This window comes from Anopheles bellator, chromosome 2 (genome assembly GCF_943735745.2).
Source record: "Anopheles bellator chromosome 2, idAnoBellAS_SP24_06.2, whole genome shotgun sequence".
NCBI classification, from domain to species: domain Eukaryota; kingdom Metazoa; phylum Arthropoda; class Insecta; order Diptera; family Culicidae; genus Anopheles; species Anopheles bellator.
The window spans coordinates 71,085,202-71,105,500 of record NC_071286.1 but is presented as its reverse complement, the minus strand read 5'-3'; the positions used below and the strand labels follow the sequence as shown (position 1 = coordinate 71,105,500).

General features: G+C 54.6%; 2 protein-coding genes across 2 annotated transcripts in view; one reads left to right on the top strand and one right to left on the bottom strand.

Annotated features, from left to right (window-relative positions):
• Nucleotides 1-11,365, bottom strand: part of LOC131210558 (fibronectin type III domain-containing protein 3B) — a 28,504-nt gene extending 17,139 nt beyond the window's left edge. Inside the window, exon 1 of the mRNA XM_058203822.1 lies at nucleotides 10,438-11,365. Coding sequence (XP_058059805.1) covers nucleotides 10,438-11,365 — 928 coding nt within the window. The remainder of the gene's footprint in view (nucleotides 1-10,437) is intronic.
• Nucleotides 11,366-16,006: 4,641 nt separating this feature from the next.
• Nucleotides 16,007-19,025, top strand: LOC131207972 (serine protease inhibitor dipetalogastin-like). Its single transcript, XM_058200609.1, has 3 exons — nucleotides 16,007-16,178; nucleotides 16,817-16,930; nucleotides 18,575-19,025. Exons 1-3 carry the CDS (start codon nucleotides 16,007-16,009, stop codon nucleotides 18,934-18,936), a joined length of 648 nt encoding a protein of 215 aa, XP_058056592.1. The 3' UTR covers nucleotides 18,937-19,025.
• Nucleotides 19,026-20,299: the final 1,274 nt, after the last annotated feature.

The window sequence follows — 20,299 nt, the reverse complement described above, 5'->3', positions numbered from 1 at the left end:
GGCGGACGACAGGGACGACGTCGAGGACGTCGGGGTTTGCGCCTGGCTCAGGTGGTGGCTGTGGTTCAGGTGGTTCGTCGATTCGGGCGAGGTGGACACTGCCCGTCGCACCATCGTGACTCCCGATCCTCCTCCCCGGTGGGGGCTCCCACAAAAAGGGTCCTTTCGCTCGCTACTCCGTGTATCGGTGTGGGTGCCGATAACCAGCAGCAGACACGCTCCCTACGCTCCTGCGCTCCCCGTCTGCTGCGCGACGCACTTTATCACTCACTCGCTCGGTGGCCCTCTTATCGAGCACTTCTTCTTCTTCTTCTACGAGCACAGCTCTCTCTCTCTCTCTCTGGCGACACTCACTCACTCTATCGTATTGGCTTTCGGTTCGGCGGGGCGAACGAGTTGAGGTTTCACATCACTCCCGCCGGAAGTAGATACTGCGCACGAGAACACGACACATACACTAAACTCGATTATAGGACCCACCTCTCTCGCGTTTGGTCTGCGCGCTGCAATTGGAAAACGAATTTCATTCCCCCGTTCGCTTCCGCCGTTTCTGTTTAGTTCCCCGAGACAGTATTTTGGGCGACTTTATCACCACGGAGCGGTGGACGACGCGCACGGAAACACGCAACTTATTGCCTTAATGAATGAAGAACACCACACCACTCCAAGCCTTCATTCTCGGGGGGTCACTCAAAGCGCGCTTTGTCCAGTCCAGTCCATCATCATCATCATCACTGGGCGGCGCATCACATCGCGGGGATGATCTGTAGGGTTCTGAATGGAGCATTCGTGGAACATTCCACCGTGGGGGGGGGAGCAGCAATTGAATGATATCGTCCGCCTCGCCGTGTTCTTGCGGTGGAGATCTTCGCCCTCTGGTGGAGCAGCTCTGACGCGACTGATTGATCAAGTGCCTCGCCACAGCCAGGAGTTGCGAATAAAGAAATCTCAACACCACAGCTCTCTTGATTAAGCCAAACTGCCTGCCGCGCAACTTAAGAGACGCGCTGCGTGCGCAGGAGCCGAGAGCTCGCGCAATCACGCTACACTGGAGCGCAAAACTGTAGCACCACCATCGCCATTGATGTGAAAGCTCTCTTGAGGTCCCGGCGAAGGAGACGAAGGTCCTCCGAGCTGGGGCGAGACACTGAATGAACCACCCCCTGGCGGTGGGGGTGGGGTGACACGACAGCAAATTACCCGCCTGAGACACACGGGCACGGTATTGTTCTGCGCCGTATGCTGTCTGTGGTTTGGTTGGCAATTTACTTAATCATAGACTTCGGGAAGACGCGAAAACACAGAGTCCCTCTCTCTCCTTCTCTCTCTCTCTCTCTCGCGTTGCCAACATCTCCCTCTCTTTCACTAGGGCCCAGCAGCCTTTCTTTTTCTACCTCCCCCTCCACACACAGAGCCTAGCTGGTTGCTATGGGGAGCAAAAGAAATGTAAAAGGGGAAAACGGAGCGCGCGTTGCGAAAATTGTCGTTATGCGTGGCACAGTCATCATCGTCATCGCCATCGTTGTCGCCAGTCTGCAATGGGACACAACAAAGGGTTTTTGGCCACAGAACGGCCCTTCCCCTTCTCTCTGTGTCTCCTCTGATCCTGCGCTCCCGGTTGCCTAATATTAACCCCATCCCGAAATGTTGCTCGGAATGATCAAAAGGCCCCCACTTACGGGCGTCAAAAGACGACCCACCGAAAGCTCCCTTTTTCTTGGCTATGCTCTGTGAGAGGCTACTTTGACCGTAACGTCGCACACCACCACAAGGACACAATTACATGGCGTTATTGTAGCGCGTTAAAGTGCAAACTGCACGGCTTGTGTCGCATTCCTTTCCATGTTTCTTCATTTCCTCTCGGGGCACAAGCGCGGGGGTCAAGCAACCCCTTTTTCCTGTGTGCCCTCCCTCCGGACCCCCTTCACCCAGTGGGGTTCTCTTCACTTGAAAAGACAATTTCCTCCAGCCACGCACACTCTCACAGACAGAGCGGAGAGTGGGGGGGGGCCTGCTGAATGAAAGGAATGTGCTGATCTTGCAAAAAATTGCCCCCTCACCCCCCTCCCATTCGCACACAGCCACGGGCGCACGCACGAACGCGCACTCGGCACGCACACATACAAGCACAACGTCGCGCGTGTGCGCACGTTTCGAAACTAGGCCGCAATAGAGTGCCAGCGGCCTTCTGTGCACACATAAAATATTGAAATCTCCCTTTCTCTTTCGCTCTCCCGGTCTCCCCCCCCCCTCCCCTTCACCATCCCGCACCCCTTTACCGAACAATGCTCTGCTGGCTGCCGGCGGCGGCCGCTCTCCACGAAGCGCGCAGAAGGAAATATTTTAAACGTGGCAGCATTAATCAAACAGCATACATCGGTCGCATTGTATGCTCCCCCCCCCCGACCGTGCGCCGTGGTGGTGATGCTGATGGTGATGGTAGTGTCGTTCGTCACAACCCCCCACAGACACATGCACAAGGCACGGGGGAGGGGGGCCAACTGGTACACTCAGCTGGTTGGTCGACGGGCGAGCTGAAACGCACGTACGCAGCCCACCATCCGAGGAGCCCTCTCTCTCTCTCTGTGTGTTGGGGCAACCAAGACAAGGGCCACACAACATCACGGCGACATAAACACACCGTGTCACCGTAGTGAGCTTTGTTTTGCTCACCGCGAGCCACGCTGCTCACATCGCTGCTCACATCGCTGCTCACATCGCTGAATCGAACAGTTCACCACAACAACAACAACAACCAAATCGCAACAGTTACGTGGCATCTCGCGGCTCTACTCTATTGCGCTGGTCGGATCGCAAGGAGCGCAGCGCGGGCCACAGTCGTAGCGAAATCTCAACACCCGACCGAGGAGGAGTTTGTTGAACTCTTCTCTTCGTCTACGTCTTTAGCGCGGTCTTCGCGGTCCCCCCCCTGCCGCCCCCCACAGACCCCCAGAGAACCCCTTCTGCTGCGGATCGCGAACGGAAGGAAACGGAGAGCTTTTATATGCTTCGCTCTGTGTACGCCGTTGTGCCGTGGCGCACAGCGCGCACAGGCAGCGCATTTTTCATTTTATCGCCCTCCGCGCAAACGGGCGCAAGAAGCAGGGGAGAGGAAGAAAAGAAAAACTGCTGACCGACTTAATCCGGTTATCCCTCTTTTGCTGGGCACCAATACACGATCGATCGCTGCCTTCGATCGCCGCCGCGACCGCCTTGCGTTTATTGAAACGTTTGCAAAATCGTTTTGCGGTGTGCGGTGCAGTAAACAGAAAGGAAATGTTGATGTTGTGGAAATTTGGACACCACCCCCCGCCCCCCACAGGGGAAGACACAACAAGCGGGGCGAAGCTGTTGTTGCCGCAAAGTCGCGCCGCGCGAACAAGAGTTGTTTGGAGTCCGAGTCGCGATCGCGATCTACGCACACACTGGCGCGGGCCAACAACCAATACTAAACAAATAGAGCCCCCACACACAGCTGCGCGAAGTCGAAAGCTTTGGGCCGCGCTCGGAAGAAGGTATCCGGTTATTGCGCTCGCTGGTGACAGGGGGTGGGGAGGCGACCGTAAAGTCACACAACCCACCACCACCACAACTACATGGCGGCGCCAATCACAACACGCACACAGCCAGAGAGTGGGCTGCGCTTTTGTCGACGAGGCATCTCTGGTCCCGGGCGGGCCCCGTCTCAATGAATCATGGCGTGTGGCAAAGTCGCGATCATATCCTGCTGCGCGGGACATTCATGAAACCGCCAACCTGCGCGCTCTCTCTCGCTCTCTCTCTCTCTCTGGCGCTCTCTTTAAAAATCAAAAGTACTCTTTAAAACCGCGGAGGGATGCGTCATACCAGGATACGATCGCGCCAACCACGTCTGGTTGGCCACGTCGTCGCCCAGCGAAGCGAATCGGCACAGCGCGATCGCGAGGTCCGGAAATCCCCCCCACCAACGTGGGGCGCGTGGCATAGGGAGACCGAAACAATCTACTGAGGCGGCCCACTCCGTGCCGTCCTCCCCCCGCCAGCAGCCTCTTCTGCTTCTTATCGACCCACCCCGTACCGTTCCAGCGTAGTGATCGCGGAGCGCAGAAAAGCGAAAACTTGAAACAACCGAGCGAGAGATCTTCCGCACTATTTGGTGGTGATCGTCGCGTCGTCTGCTGCTGCTGCCGCTGCTAGTGATGGTGGTGGTGGTGGTTTCGAGTCTCGCGCGAGATGAGAAATGCCACGAATGCGGAATCGCCACTCGGCCCAAAGGTTTCATTGGAAACCGAGGGCTTGGACTGTGATCCAGGATCCAATGGATTGCTGCCCAGGGGAACAGTCACCCAAAAAGGAGGTCAAGTCCAGGTCCAGGCTGCTGGTGAATGGACTGTGGCCAAAAAGTCATGAAACCGTTAGTCAACCCCCGCTCGGAGTTCTGTGCGGCGCTTCGCGGAAAACGAAAGCTCGATCGCAGAAACCGATCGCGTATCCGCCGGGGGGAGGGGTGGTCTACATTTCATTCCGGCGAAACCCGAACCGGGTCCACGGGACCAACACCAACCACTGGGTCACTACACTATTGCGCAGCTTCACCGGGCATCGGCAGCCCGAAACCGTGTGGTGCGCGCCAGTGCAATTATTGCAAATTATCCATTCGCTTTACTCTCCATCACTTTCCGGCCGGCCCAGGTGGGGTGGGCCAGGAAGCCGGGGCGTAGAACGGGGGCCGTTATCTGGCCCAAGCCAGCCACAGATTCTCGTTGCGCCTGACGACGTCTTCGACCCGCCGGCCAATTAAGTACGGAATCGTTACACACTGCGGGACACACACGGTTTCGAAATCCCAGCACACACGACGAGGGGAACTAACAGAAAGGGACCACGGAAGAAGCATATGCATCAAGTAGGCACAGCATTACACCGCGCGCATCTTTGTCTCCCCGATTTCTCTCACTCCCTGTCTCACTCACGCACGAAAGGGGTTATTATTCCTGCTTCCAAACACTCGTATGTTCACTCTCACTTTGACCTCCCCCCCCCCCTGGGATTCCCCGTCGCAGTCGGATCACGGAGTCTGCTGGTGGTTCTGGCGATGCGCTTCTCCCCAGTGCAATGTTTGCTGAGATGGCACCTTGTGCTCCGCTGGCTTCCGCTTCTCACTCACGCGGCTCTCACTTTCCGATGCTCGCTCTCACTCACTCCAAGGAGCCGGATGGTTAATCTCTTCCGAAATGGATCCCGAATGGGATCGGGGAAAACAATCTCTGGCCAGCAGTCCCCGGTCCGGGCACTGCACAACACACACCCCGCGAGAGATAATACGCGAACCGCTCTACAGTGCACGACAGCTTGAACCGCACTGAGAGATCGCGCCCGATGCTGTCACGACTGAACTGCGCGATCGTGTATTCAAATAGCACGGCAGAGTGGTGTGCAACACTCGTCACCCCACCCGCGCCCCACACGGCAGTGTTTGGCAGTAGTGGTAGCGCCTCTCGGGTCGGGTCTGGACGCGAAAATGCGGCTACGCGACACCACGATCATCATCATCCTCGACGATAATACACGAGACCTGCGATCTCACTGGCGAGGGGGGGACCAACACTACACAATGGCCGGGGGGGGTTCGCTGGGGTTGAAAGAGTGCACAATCCGGACCGGAATCGAGCGCAGGTCCCGGATGTACCCCGCGCGAGTGGTGCACTTTCCAGCATCCAGCGCCGGATGCTCGATCAGCCGATCAGTGCCACGACGGCGCACGGAAATCACAACGCAACGTACCGTTCCCCTCGTCGGGCGTCGGGGTGTGTACTGCTGTCGGGGTGAGAACACGGAATGAAAGTAACCACCGCCAGGCCAGCCAACAACCAGCGAGCCAGCCAGCAACACTTGTATTCGTGTGTGCAGGTTGCGTGTACGACACGCGCGCGAGTTAGACTTTCCAATGGAACATCCAGTACCTCTCTCTCTCTCTCTCTCTCTCGCTCGTCTGCGCCACGAAATGTTAAAAAGTCATCAGCAGCATACCGGGACACAGAGGGCCTATGCTCGGGGCCCGAGAGCGAGAGAGAGAGCGATTTCTGGACTCGTGGCCATACACTCGACACCCCCAAAAAAAAAAAAACGGTGCCACGACGACGCAGCATAAAACCCGTGCGGGCCTCGCCACTGGAAGTCGAGTGCTCCGTGAGTTCCTGGCCGCCGTCACGATCACCCATACAATCGCACCGGTCGCGCACTGGAAGTCACTGCGGCTGCGTAAGCGCGGCACGCAACCCACACACAGGCACACTGACCGGGTCCGGGGAGAAATTGGACGCATTCCCTAAGAGGCCACAGAGAGAGACTGCGCCGTTGGAATGCCTGGTGATTGTGTGGCACACCAGCGCACTAGGACTCCATAGGACGGCCACAGCATCATCACGATCTAGGCGCACTCTCTTTATGCTGTTCGAAAGACTGTGAACCGGAATCGGAACGGGGGCAAAAAAACGCGATCGTTCTACGGAATTCCAACAAAAACCGGGTTAAACGGTCCTCGGCCCAACAGACATTCCTGTGGCTGCAATACCAATAGAAATTACGTCATATTGTCAAACCACACGCAGACAGGGAAGCGAACTCCCTTCGAGGGACGTTGCACGCGGGGCCCAAACCACCCAGAGAGATGACCGGTGGTGGCCGCGGTAATTGACTCGAACTCAATTAGACAAAATAATCACTCTTCTGACCAGCACAGACCCCGGACCGGACCGGGCCGGCGATGGCGACGGTACACGGTCCGGGGCTCCGATGCATGTGTGAGTGTTGCGGCGTGCGCATTCCAGGGCCGTGAATCGGCGGCCAACCTCTCCTTGCGTCTTACTGGAGAACTTGCTGAAGAATGTGCCACACAGTGAGTCTGGCCACTTTTTGGCGCATCCTTCCGTGATCAGTCAGATGAAGATTGAGGTGAGGACATTCCAGTGCGGGGGGCCAATTCCAAACACGATCCTCGCGATGATGGTGTACCATCGGCCCTTTCGGCGATGTCGGTCCACGAACAAAGACCAATTGGCCAACAATGTCGTAAATCAGTCGCAGAGCGATGCAAGGAGCGAAGGAGACACAGAATGTGCGCTGTTCCGCTCTCACTCCACAGCAGCACACGACGGAGCGGCCATCTCTCGTGGCCAGAGCCACTCACACCAGCAACGAGCCGCGAGAGCTAGCTTTCTGTTTCTTTTCCGTCGCGCGGTCGCGACGCCAAGACGCGATGCTGGGCTGGGCGGCCACAAGACCAGACGGCAAAGGCATCAACCGAGCTCGCCCTCAACGCCCTCCGGTCGACGCGAGGGGACTAGAGTTAGGTCGAGTTAAATTTTTATTATCATCAACAGCAGCAGCAGCAGCTCGGCCCGAACTCCGGGAGTTTTATCGTCTCCGAGTCCCAGCGCCGTTCCAGGATGTGGGGATGCATTTAAGCGGGCCACATCGGGACGAGCGAATGCACAACATTCCGGTACACAGGCAAGTGTAATGGATCCCGTGTGTCTATAAAATGGTGCACTTTAGTGGCCGCCCTCGCAATCATCCTGTGCGTCCTCTGTCCTTGAGCGCACGGTGAACGGGCAACTGCAACACTGTTGCCCCAACGGTGGGCCACAGGCGTTCGAACGTACGGGGCCAAAGGATTCCACTCGCTCCGACGCCTGTATCGGAAGCACCAAACAAACCTAAAAAACAAGGCAAAAGCGAACGTAATTGAATTGAGAACGAGGCCATTGGCTGGGCGGCTACTTACTTGTGAGCATCAAGAATCCTTCAAACATCCTCCACAGCATGCGCCGCGCGATAATGGCTCCCAGCGTTCTCGGGGCTCCCGTCGGGGCAGAGTCCCGGGAACCTGTCAGCGCCCGACGACACGACACAACAAGCCGGAATTTGAATAACACCAGGCGACACGACACGATAGTGATTTGGAGCGCACAGCGCCAAGTGCCCCCGGGGCCCGAACATCTTCTTCGACCCCCATTTTTACGAATTCGGGGCAGGAAAAATCGGAGTGTCGAAGTGTGCTCGGTCCCACCCATGCATCTGCAACTGCCACGTAACGCTCGGGAACCGCCGTTCGGGGGTCGGCACCACAAAGGGTTATTAGTAACGAGTAGTTCGGGGAAAGTGATGCTCGTTTCGCTACTCACTTCTATTAATACCGAACTACTTTGTAGGCCACCGACCACGAGCACACTATTAATGTTCCGCCCATTACCGTCGTCGGTGGTTATCGATTATCGGGAGACGGCGGGTGATTCAACAGCCTCTCCGTGCAAACAATGCACCGTTCTTATCACCGGATGGCCTTTAAGGGGGGGGCACAGAGAAAGAAGACTTCACACGACCTGGAAACATAATATTTTGATGGGTCCATTTTCCGGCCACTCTACGCCGCGCCGTGTCGGTGCCATCCCGCGAAGCATCCTTTAGCGTCCCGATGAAGCGAAAGTTGATCCATTAGAGAGCTTATCGGTTTACCAGACAGGGTTTGTTTCAAAAATTTATCCGCCCCACCGGTCCATCGATCCGGACGGACGGACGGACGTTCGCCGTTTCTTAGGCGAGAGAACATTAAGAAGTACAATTATTGTTTAACGAGTGCTTCTTCTCACCGCTCGCGGCTTTCGCTATCAGCCAATCGGGACGTCATCGGGTGCTTCCCCTTAAATCCCTGCGGCGGGTGCGGCCGGCCTTGCTGCCGATAACACGAAATACAATCTTCATTATTTGATCGAAATTGGCACCCGCGGGCACTCGGCACAACACCGACCGGATCGGATGTAAGTCCGTTTAATGAACGAAAATTGCTGGCCGACTGGGGACACAGTGGGTCTGCCGGGACCGGCTGCCGACATGATCTGCGTAATTTATCTTCCTTAACTAGGCGGCAGCGTGTTAACGCGCGGGCGCGACCATCCCATCCTCGGGGCGATCGATAGTGGCCCCGATGCATTTGCCGAGCGCGAGTCAAGATGTCGTTGCCGGCGGCGCCGACGACGATTTGAATAGAAACCGAAGGTCAAATTGATTAATACTTTAGTGCCAGAGAAATGAGTGGCCCGACTGGGGGTGGGGAGGAGTGCCTCCTTCACGTGCGCCACACGCGAAAGTGGCCGCGTATCATCGCCCGTCAATATCCACGACGAGGGCCCAATTTATCAACGCGCTCTCCGCCGTCGTCAGATAACATTCCGTGCGGGCGCTCCGGGCCCCGCCGGATGTGACGCAAACCCGCGCGACCAACGGGCCGACGTGGAAATCCTCAATTGGTTTAAGGCCGGCCGCGGGTCCCTCTCGGTCCCGTTCTTCGGGAACGGGCACTTATCAGTTAATGCGCGGACAAATGCCATCAGCGGGCTTGGTGCGTGACGTCGTCACACCGTCTGTTCGGGTGGGCAGTGTAAAAGTTCTTCCATTTCGGTCCCCAGTCTTGATAACCGTGTTGCTGTTGGCGCACGACACCGGTGAGGACACGATAAGGGCCCCCCGACACTCGATTCTTGTTGCAACGGACACGCTTCTGTGTAAACATCGCTACCATACGGTGTCCCGGCCGGACCGGGACCGAGACCGGGAAAAAGCGGTGCCCAGGTGCATCGATGGATGGCCCTGCGGCCTTCGCCCGATACAGTGACATCGAAGTTTGGTACGGAACAAAAACACAAAAAACCTGCCATTAAATTTATTTCGCCAACTCTCCCGCCAACGGCGGCGACGATCCGTGAAGGTACTGGCGGGTACAATCTGTGTCCGAGCCTTCCGCGTGCGCCTGGAAATGAATCTCATTTTCATTGTCGGCCGCCGTGGGAGAGACGGATTTGAAAGCCAAATTTGTCGCCTTTTCGGTTCGGTTCGGGTGGCGACCCAAGTGCGTCATCTCACGCCGCAGGGTCAGTGATTCGGTCGGAACAGGGGGAAGGGCGGGGTGGTGGTCACCGGGAACATCGCCTGTTATCGTAGCGCAAATATCGCAAGAACACGGCACGACAAGGCACCGGACACCGGCGGCCCACCGCCGTCTAATGGTTCCAATGTCCGCGCGAAGGGAAAGGCCACCGCAACCCCAACCTTCCGCGGATCTATTAAAATTCGCCGAAAGCACCATTAATAATGGTGGCCACACTCAAATTGTCGCCGAAGCTGTTCGGCGGCGGAGCGATAAAATCCGCCTCCCGCCGCGGTCCAGTCGCCTACGCTTTAATCTTACGCCCTCTCGAAGGCTCCCGCGGGCTGGGAGCTGATGCGGGGCGCGACCCTCGGGCACACAGATTCGCTCGCGCGCGCGAGATAATCGCAAAACGCTATTTTAAGCCTTTGAAAGTCATGCGCTTCCGCTTTACGGCCGAGCCGAGAGCGTGTCATTTGGGCGCGCCCGATAACCCGCCGTTTAATTGCCCGTCCCGTCGCGCGGTTACTCACCTCGCACGGTTTCGCGGTTGCCTGCGATCTGGAAGGTGACGGACACGCCGGGCCGGACGTGGAACAGGACCACGTGCTCCGAGGGCGGATGGGCCGGACAGTAGGGGCGCGTTTGCAGCTCGAAGCCGGGCCCGAAGTGAAACACCGGCTCGACGACGGTAGCCGGCCACGTGGCGGCCCCGGCGGCGGCGGCGGCGCTGGCGGCGGCGGCGTTGGCCACCGGGATGCTTTGGGCCGGCGGTGGCCCCGGCAGCCCGTTGATCAGCTGATGGTGGTGATGGTGGTGGATGTGGTGCAGCGACTGGATGCGCTGATGTTGCAGCGTTGGCGCAGGCTTCATGCCGCCGGCCGCCACCGCCGCGCTGGCCCCGCTGCTGCTCGGTGTGAGGGTCAGGATGGGGGGTGCCGATGGACCACTGGCGGTTCCGCCGCCCGTGCCACCCACCACGGTGACGGCAGCGGGCCCCACCGTTGTGGCGCACGTGCTCAGCGCATTCCGGGCGGTCGGTGCCACCACGGCGATGGCGGCCGTCGTAGCCGTCTTCGTGACCACGATCCCGCTGCCGGGCCCACTGCCGACCGGTGGTGGCTCAGTGGCCATCTGCATCCGCCGGTGCTTCTTCACCGCGAGCGGATAGTAGGCCGTCGTTGTGGTGGCCGCCGCCAGCGGTGGAGGAAAGCTAAATAGTGGCTGCGGCGGTGGATGCTGCGGCTGCTGTGGCTGTGGCTGCTGCTGATGGTGGTGGTGATGGTGGAGGTGGTGGTGCGGATGGTGCTGCGGCTGCGTGTGGTGGTGGTGGTGCTGGATCAGCACGGCCTGCGCCGTCACTGCGCCGGATCCGGGCGGCTGATGGATGATCTCCTTCGGGCACTGTGCCTTCTGCTGCTGCTGCTGGGAAGCGGTCGACAATACAGGTGCCTTTACCATCGAAAATCGGGGTTTGCGAATGGCACCGGCTCTACCGTCCCTCTCCGTGGTGCGGTCGGTCTTTTGGTCACGGGTCACGGAAGAAAAACGAAGCGGACGGGCACGGTGCTGCTGACCGTTGCGGCTTCCAGCGCGACACTAGCCTGCCTAAACTGCGCCGCGTTGCCCTTTGGCTGCTATTCACACGGAATTACGGAAATCAAACGTGCGCGCACATACACAGACACAGGGCGGGCGGGTGGTCGGTCGGTCGGGTGCCTTGCCGGGCCTGGCCTCCCTTCTCTAATTACAGCCCGCGCTCACAGCCCGCTGGACAGCGGTGCACATTGGAGATAAAATAATCAACCCGCCGGTAGTGACCGATCGGTTTCCGCGGCCTACACTTACATACACACCCACGCACACAGGCACACACGGGACCTGAAAACACACGGCCTCTACACGGCTCTACACGCGGACACGTACACTGACGGCGGTAAGGACATGTCACGGATCGCAGGGAAACTCTCCAGAAGCGCAGATCTCGCATCGGAACTGGCTCTCTCTCTCTCTCTCTCTCTCTCTGTCTCTGTGTCCGGGTCCGTGCTTCTACACGAACCGAACGGCCATCGGCGGCACGGCTGTTGGCTATTGAGTTGTCCTCCTCCCTTCGCTGGCTTCGATGATGTTCGGCATCGTTTCCGCGGGTCCCAATCCGCGGGTTTCGCTCCTCTTAATCGTTCCTCGTTAACGCGGCCACAACACGTAAAGCGTTTCACGCTTCAAAAACACGTAACAAACGACGGTCCTCCAGCAGCCGGTGGCTCATGGTGGTGGCAAAGCTCCTTTCGACGGGGTCACGCACGTAGTGGGTTGCGTTGCGTTGAGTTCTGTAAAGATAACCAGATTGTCGTCGTTAAAACTCATCCACAGCCGGGGCCGGCGGCCGGTGCCGATTATGAGCCCGATGGAATCTATCCCTCGATTGGGGCCGATTTGACAGCCCCCGACGGACCAGCTGTTGGCTACCCGAACGCGGCACACAGCTGGCACGCTGGCCGGAAGTGACGCCGGTGTGACGTCTATTTTTATCCGACACCGAGAAACATTACGCCAGAATGGAGACCCCACACCACCCCGGGGGGGGGGGCGGCCAGACGAGTCCGTTTCCTGCTTCCTGTGTCACCGGACGCCGTCGTGTGCTCGGATGACGATATCGTTTCATTAACGAACAGATGCCACGCGTCACCTTCTCGGCCGTGGGTTGCGTTTAGACCTACGTCATCGCACGGCCAGCAGACAGGGCCGGCAGGAGGGCGATAAGGCAGAGGAAAACCCGTGTTTTTGGCTTCTTATCAGCCGTTGCGTGTGTTGACTTCTTCCCTGGCCATTGACGGATCGCCACGCATCCGCAGGATCCGTGGAGTACCGGTACCAGCTGGTGCGGTTGATGAAAATCCCCGACGATAACACGTTGCCCCCTGGCAGGGGCCTTTCCGTGCCCTAGTGGCCGACACGAAATGTCTAGGCCGAAAGGCCCCCGGGCCCTCAGTTATCTTATCACCGAGAGCAAAACAAAAGATTATGCAAACGCTAACCATATGGAAGACCACGGTTACGACGGATGCCGGGCGGATGAACGGCGGCGTTGAGATTTCAAACGGCTTGACCTCAAAAACACTCCAAACGTGATCCGAACTCCCGGATCGATTGCCGTGAAGACTGTCCCGCGAGATGATAATGCCACTCGGCACCGGGGGCACCCATTCATCTTCGGGTCCTCCGCGAGGACACATTGTGGAGCTAAAAGAGAGAATTTATCGCGCCACGCGGCATTACTAGAGCGGTTGCGCTCTAATTTATAATGCGACTCGCGAAAGCCTAAGCCCATTATTTATGTATCCAAATCATGCTCCACTCGCGAACGGGCCGAGCCCCCACTCCCCGGTATGCCGGCGGTCCTCGAGTTTTTTCTGGCCGAGACCTCGCGTAATAGCGATAGCATATGGTAACGACAACACTGATTAATAATCCACACTTGGCCAATGCATTAAGCGGGGTTATTACAACAAAAAATATTGGCCACCATCCGGCGTCTCCGCGAGTGTCTGGTTCGCGCGTAGCCTTGCGGCCAGCCGCCGTTCGCCTCGGCGTCGTCGTCCGCGTGTGGTGGCAATAGGCTGAAATTGGCCCGAGGGGAAGAATCAGTGTGCCGATCTTGCTTCATGATTGATTGGTTCGAGGGCGCTTCAGAGAGAGAGAGAGAGAGGGAGATAACCGAGTGCTCCTAGTGCCACCAGGCGCCAACGCGTTCCGTCCCCATCGTCGGGTGCCCTTTTTGCGCCAACTTCTCGTCCGTCTTTCTTGAATGGATAATAATCCACTTTTCTATTACATAAAAGAGGAGAACCAGGGACCGAGATTAGCGAATTCCTCCGGATGGCACGGGTGGGGGGGAAAGACACACAAATTAGGACCCGGACCCCGGTGCCGTGTGCGGCCATTCCGTTGCACATCGCGCCCCGCAGAGCAATCACGCCGCGGACGGGCCGCTCTCGAGAGCATCACCGTGCAATTTGGGGGGACCCCAATAATGTCGGTCGGGGACCGTGGGCCAGAACGGGGTTCGAAGGTGGCCGGCTCTCCTCTCGGCGGTCGGGCGGCTTTCGGTTGCTTCATCGAGTGCAATTTATGTAACCCGGAGCTCTCGGGGCGTGCGATGGCCACGTCAAAACACTTTACGGTTCGCGGCGAAGCCTACTCTCTAGCACTCGGTTGCGGCTGCTGCTGCACTGCACACGACTCCGACTCTTCAACTGGAGGGCAATCCAAAACGCCAAGTGTCACACAGCATCGGCTCGCTCGTGGTCTGTTGTCCCATATGTCTCGTCCGTCGTCGTCCCGTGCACTCGTGATGCACCAACCCGGCAGCACACCGGTGACACCATTCCGCGCACGCATGCACACTGGAGCAGCGGATCGGCGGAGCCTTCACGTTGGCGTCACCAGCCAGCCCGCCAGCCATCTAGCAGGCGTCGAAACAAGGTGAGATAGGTTCCGGGAATTCTTCGCGTGACTCACGGCCCGTTACTTACACTGCCAGCGGACGTTACCTCGGGGTGCGGCCAGCGGATGCAAAATTTGCCACCCCTTCGCGGGGGGGGCGCTAAGACCAGATGGATTGAGGAGGTGAAAGAAACAGAGACCCAGTCAAACACATGCGCGCCATCCCCATCGCAGCATCTCTGAGCACACGACGGCCTCCTGCGATGGAGATGCGATAAAAGTACCAGACTGCTGCCCTCTCCGTCGCTCGCGCAGCCCCTCTCTCGCTCTCTCTGTCTGTCTCTCTTTTCGGTCGCCCAATGCGTGCCAAACAATTCCGGGAACGCCGCTGCTTTTGACAGATGCTTATTTTTATTCCTGCCCGTCGTATTGGGGGCAAGCAAACGGACCGACCGGGCCACATCCTGCCAGATCAGCATGGGTCGCTGCGAAATGACCGCGGTGGCGTCGAAAAGGCCGCCAACAAAAATCGTCCAGCCAGCTTGCACTCATGAGAAACGCCCTCACAGATCTGCGTCGTGGACCACTTTTTTGCCATCACCGGTCCATCTGGAAGTGCGTTCCTACGAATCCGATTGAAGAGCGGTGGTTCTCGGGCGTATCCGCGGTACGCTCGGCCACGAAACGCAATTGCACCAGGCGCCAGGCGGATTATCCGCAGATGGCCCCGAAAGCAGTCGGTCGGGCGTAGACACACGCCAGGGCGCCAGAGCGCCATACGGTTCGCCCGGTTTCCCGGTTCCCGAGGGCGGACCGCCGCCGCCGCCACGGTTTTCACAGCGACGCACACGCGCTGGCGTCCGGAACGGGGCGTGCGACGATTATCATAACATATTTCCACCGATTACTTACATAAATTACGCACCCAACGCTAAATTTAGCGCTTGCAGCACGAATTCGTGGCGAAATTTTCACTTATTTTCACTCCTGCAGAGGAAGCCTCACACGTTCGTTCTCGTTCGCTTCTCGCTTTGCTCACTCGCTCTCCCGGCTCACTAAAATGGACACGATTCCCGAACCCTCGGATGTTTGACAGCTTGAGCGGGACCGGACGAGTGCCTCGTCTCGCTCACTCGGATTGCGTGACAGATCTGTGGGGCAAGTTGTTCGTGTGGCAATCAAACCAAAACATACTGTTTCAGCGCGATGTTTTACAGCCAGCGACACGATGCGTTGCGATGAGTTCGATGAAATTGACCCTGTCACTTGGTAGCGCAGCGTAGCTGTTGGCGCAGCCCTGTTTACTGTGTTGCGACAATTCAAATTCAAATGCGGCAAAATAACGGCAAACGCGAATAAAATTCAGCAAGCTTTAATATAAATTTAATAGATTAATGAAACAGAAGTGCCGCTTTTACGCAACTGTTATAGAAACGGTTCTTTAACTTATTTACTGTAGCCCACACGTGCAGTTAGTTTTTTTTTGTTTTGTTTTCGCTTCGTTTCTCATGCTCTAATTTAACGGTTGGTATTAATTTTTTTACGCTCGGTAATTACATGCCTTTCAAGACCAAGACCAGGGCGATTATAAATTCGGGTGCACAAACCACATTTCAGCAGTCAACGGACTACAAACTGAAAGTGTTCCAACCAACCATGCGGTCGACAACGATTGTAATTTTTTTGCTCGTAGCGGTTGTGACCCTCGCGAGCTCGCGTAAAGCAGAAGCTGCTCGTTGTCCCGGCGGGTGCCCCAGGATCTACAGACCAGTTTGCGGAAGCGACGACAAGACATACGCAAATAAATGTATTCTGGAAAAGGAAAACTGTGAGCGAGCAAAGCAAGGAAAACCCCCAATTCATATTCAATTCGAAGGAGCTTGTCCCGGAGATGAATAAATGGCCGGAGGATGAACAACGAGATGTTATAAAATTGTATTCGGTTTGCACTTGATTGGTTAATGAAATAAACAAAAAAATGAGCAATGGTACTCGAATGTTGTTCCATAATTTTATCATACAATCTGAAATATGTTAGAAATACTTTCACTCCCAACATTAATTACATTCATTTGCTCAGGTGAATGAAACGTTTAGTTTCAATTTCATACACAGCATTTAAATTATGTCCGAAACGTCGATTTCCGTCCCAATTTGTACCCCATAAACATTTGGCAATCTACTTCATTTGCCCTTTAATTATACAATTATCGACACAGAACGTTTGTTTTATTTCCCAATATAAACTTTGGGCGGAACGAAGTTTGCGTCACTGCCTATTAAAATTTTAACGATAACTTCCAACGCCCTCCATGGATATAAGTTACGGTGCTCCATTTGGGGCCAACACTTCAAACTAACGTTTCCCCAAGCAACATTCTGCAAGTGAGTGAAAGTTCCCCAGAAGTTTGTTAATCATGTCCTTTACTATTGCGATTTTACTGGTGGCGGTTGTGAGTCTCAGAGCAGAAAAGTCGCTTGAAATAGTTGATGGCAAATGCGTGTGCCACGGGATCTCCGATCCTGTCTGTGGAAGTGACAACCAGACATACGACAATGAGTGTGCTCTACAGTGCCAAAGTTGGGCAGTACAAAATGAAGGGGAGCCTCCGCTCCACACCAAACACGAAGGACCTTGCCCAAGAAAAGACTCAGTGGGTCCTTTAATTATGGAAGACTTATTGGAATGAACGAATGGAAGTCTCAATAACTGGAAGGAAGGTGATCTGGAGAGACGATAAACTGCGCTTAATTGGTTAATAGAATAAAACGAACAATAATTTTCTGAGATAATCTTAAAAAAGTTAGAGCTTACCATTTAGTGCAATGCCCATCGTAACAAATAAAGCACCACAAATGTGAACTAGTTTCATAAATTTAGCGACTCTACTCTCATTATTCATATTCCGCTTGGCAGCAATTTTCTTCCCTTGGACGTAGATTTCTACTTATCACAATTGACATCTTTATGCCTATTAAAACCATTTTAAAGACTGGAACGAAATAAATTTCCGTGCTCCACTAGCAAACGATTGGTACATACTAATCTTTCGCTCAGTAACATTTCGAACAGTGTTTTTATCGCGAAAGGTTGGTAAAATTAGCACCTAGAGCATGAGCATGCTCTCCATCACTGTGGTTCTGGTGCTAGTTCCTGTGGTGGTCCTGCGTCCACCTAAAGAAGAAGAAAGTTGGCCAATAATTCAAGACGACGTTTGCGCGTGCTATGCGGACTATGCGCCCGTTTGTGGTTCCAATTTAAGGACGTTCGACAACAAGTGCGATTTGGATTGCAAAAACTGGATACTGGAAGGTCAAGGAAAATCCCCGCTTCACATCCTGCACGAAGGAGTCTGCCCCACCCATGGATGATCCAATGATTGCATCTGAATGAACCTTCGTGTTGAAGGGTGGACGAAAACGGAGCTGTCTGCAAAGAACTGCCCCGTCGAGGCTGAGGATCGAGTATTATAATAAAATAACCGCCCCTAAATTGAATCCTTTTGCCTAAAATAACACGAGATAAAAATACTGTACCACGAAACCGGAGTTGCAAGATGGCATATCTCAGCATTTTATTTCCGTTTAGCGACAAATTTTTCCGTTTCATAACATGTTGACGGTGAGTAACAACTGCTCGTAGGTTTTAAAGTCGACGCTGGTTATTGACCAAAGGGTCGGACCTTATCACAAGTGTTGGATTAGGTCTGTACACTACCGCGGCTGCTAGTTTATCTCCGTGGGTGAACAACTAGTGTCATGAGAGATTAACTACCTTTAACGTCCAATGATGTTATGCCGGAAAATTTTAACATCATACTGCTTAAGGTGCCTAGTTTCAGTTTTTTTAATGTAGAATTCACATAAATTTACACTTATCTGCTTGCCCAACGCTTCAGACAAGAGAGTATTGATCCATCCGGATAAGTTAATGTCTTTCTGAATCCATATACCAATGAAGGAACCCTAATGGACAATGGAGCGATACGGGCAAGCCATTGACACGTGCAGCCAGCAATTCGACATCCTTTTATCTACTCTCTTTATTTATTACCTTTCTATCCACTGGGGAAGAACCACCTTGTCGTTTTGCGAGGTCCCTATTAAAATATCACAATCGATATCTTCAAGCTTGATAAGGGCGTTCTTATCTGTAAGTGGATGCGACGTAACGACTCGGCTTGCTAGAATATAAAGTTGGTAGTATCAGCGATGTGTGATCAGTGCTAGCTTGCGATTCCCTAAACGACGAAGCCACTGACCTAAACTCAATCGTGTCCAAAGTTTGCATCAGGATTTTGTTGACCATGCGTTCGATCACCGTTGCACTACTACTGGTAGTAGCGGTTTTGGCCCTGCTGTCACCCCAGGCGGAAGCCTTGCCCAAAATGGCACACAGTGGCGTTTGCGCGTGTCCAAGGAACTACTGGCCCGTTTGTGGAAGCGACCTGAAGACGTACTCCAACAAGTGTCTGTTGCACTGCGCCGCCAAGAGTCCGCGAGGAGTGTCCACACGCCTTCGAATCCTACGAGACGGTCCTTGCGACAAGACGGAACAAATAGACGACATCCCAAAGGAGGAATAACGGATGCAAAATTGAGATGAAGTCTTCCTTATGTGATTAATACGTGATCTGGTAGAAAATAAAGAAAACCTGTTGTTAGTTGAAAGCTCCCCACATCAGTTGGCAATACGTGTTTTCGTTAAAGTAGCGGCCATAAATAGGGATGACTCAACGAGACTTGGCACTCGGGATGCGATCGATTTCCAGCAAACCTTTGAAGGGTTTTTCGTGGAACCTATTCTAGTTTCATCGATATCAGGTGCCTTTCAAAGAATAATAATTACGCATGACGTAGCGCAGCCTTGGTTTGTTACAAGTTTCCTTTACCCATTAGCCAGGGCTCATTTGTGAATAGTTTAAACAATTACGATCGACATCTTCACGCCTGATAAGAGCGTTTTTATCGATAAGTACCAGGCTATTTACCTAACCGGCACGAGCTCTGGAATATAGCCGGGTGTGCTGACGAATTGTTGGTACAGTAGCTCACGGGTCTCCAAACAACGTCGAGAATTAGGCGCTGGGTTGTTTTTCATTAAACATGCGTTCGAACACCATTTTCCTTCTGCTGCTGGTGCTTGTGGCTGTGTCCCTTCCGTCGATTTCAGCAGCACCATTACACAACTGCCAGTGTTCCGGAAATGACGATCCCGTTTGTGGAACAGATTTACGGACATACCCCAACATATGCACATTGGCATGCAGAAGTTTCACTCCGCGGGGAACAACAATAAATCTGCATCGTCTGCACAAAGGAGCTTGCCGAGGAGACGAGCTCACGGTAGAATATGGGCCGGATACGGTGAAATAAACGTTACAATCCTAGATACTTTTAGTGAGATTTTCCTCTGTACTTCAAATAAATAATTCTTTTATCGTGGCTGCTAACGAAACTCTTGATCCAAATTTTGGGTAAACACAAGCCGAAAATACAACGTTTAGAAATGTTCAATTGCATCATTGAACAAATTTCATGGTTTGATAAGGTTTTCGGTATAAATGCGGTTTTTGGAAAATAGCGAATAACCTGCAAAATCAAATTGAAACTCCAGGGCCACCAGCGTGCCTCGCGGCGCAGTGCGATTATTGGGTTATTTTCCGTTTAAAAATAGAATCCACCGACCCGGCAGCCAAAATGACGTCGTAATAACAAACAACGTCGCGCTGGTACAATTTTCTCACCACGTCTCGTAAACAAGCCAATTCCAACCCAGTTCCAGCATCCTCCAGATGACCTTCGGCATACAAAAACCCGATGAGTGATGTGGCCGCCGACTCGCGAGGACATGCGTCCTAGATAGCCCACATCTTCGGGTGACCTTGACGAGGGGCCAACGAAGCGCAGGATTGTCGGTCGTCCTTACAAAAGGCCATAAATTCCGTG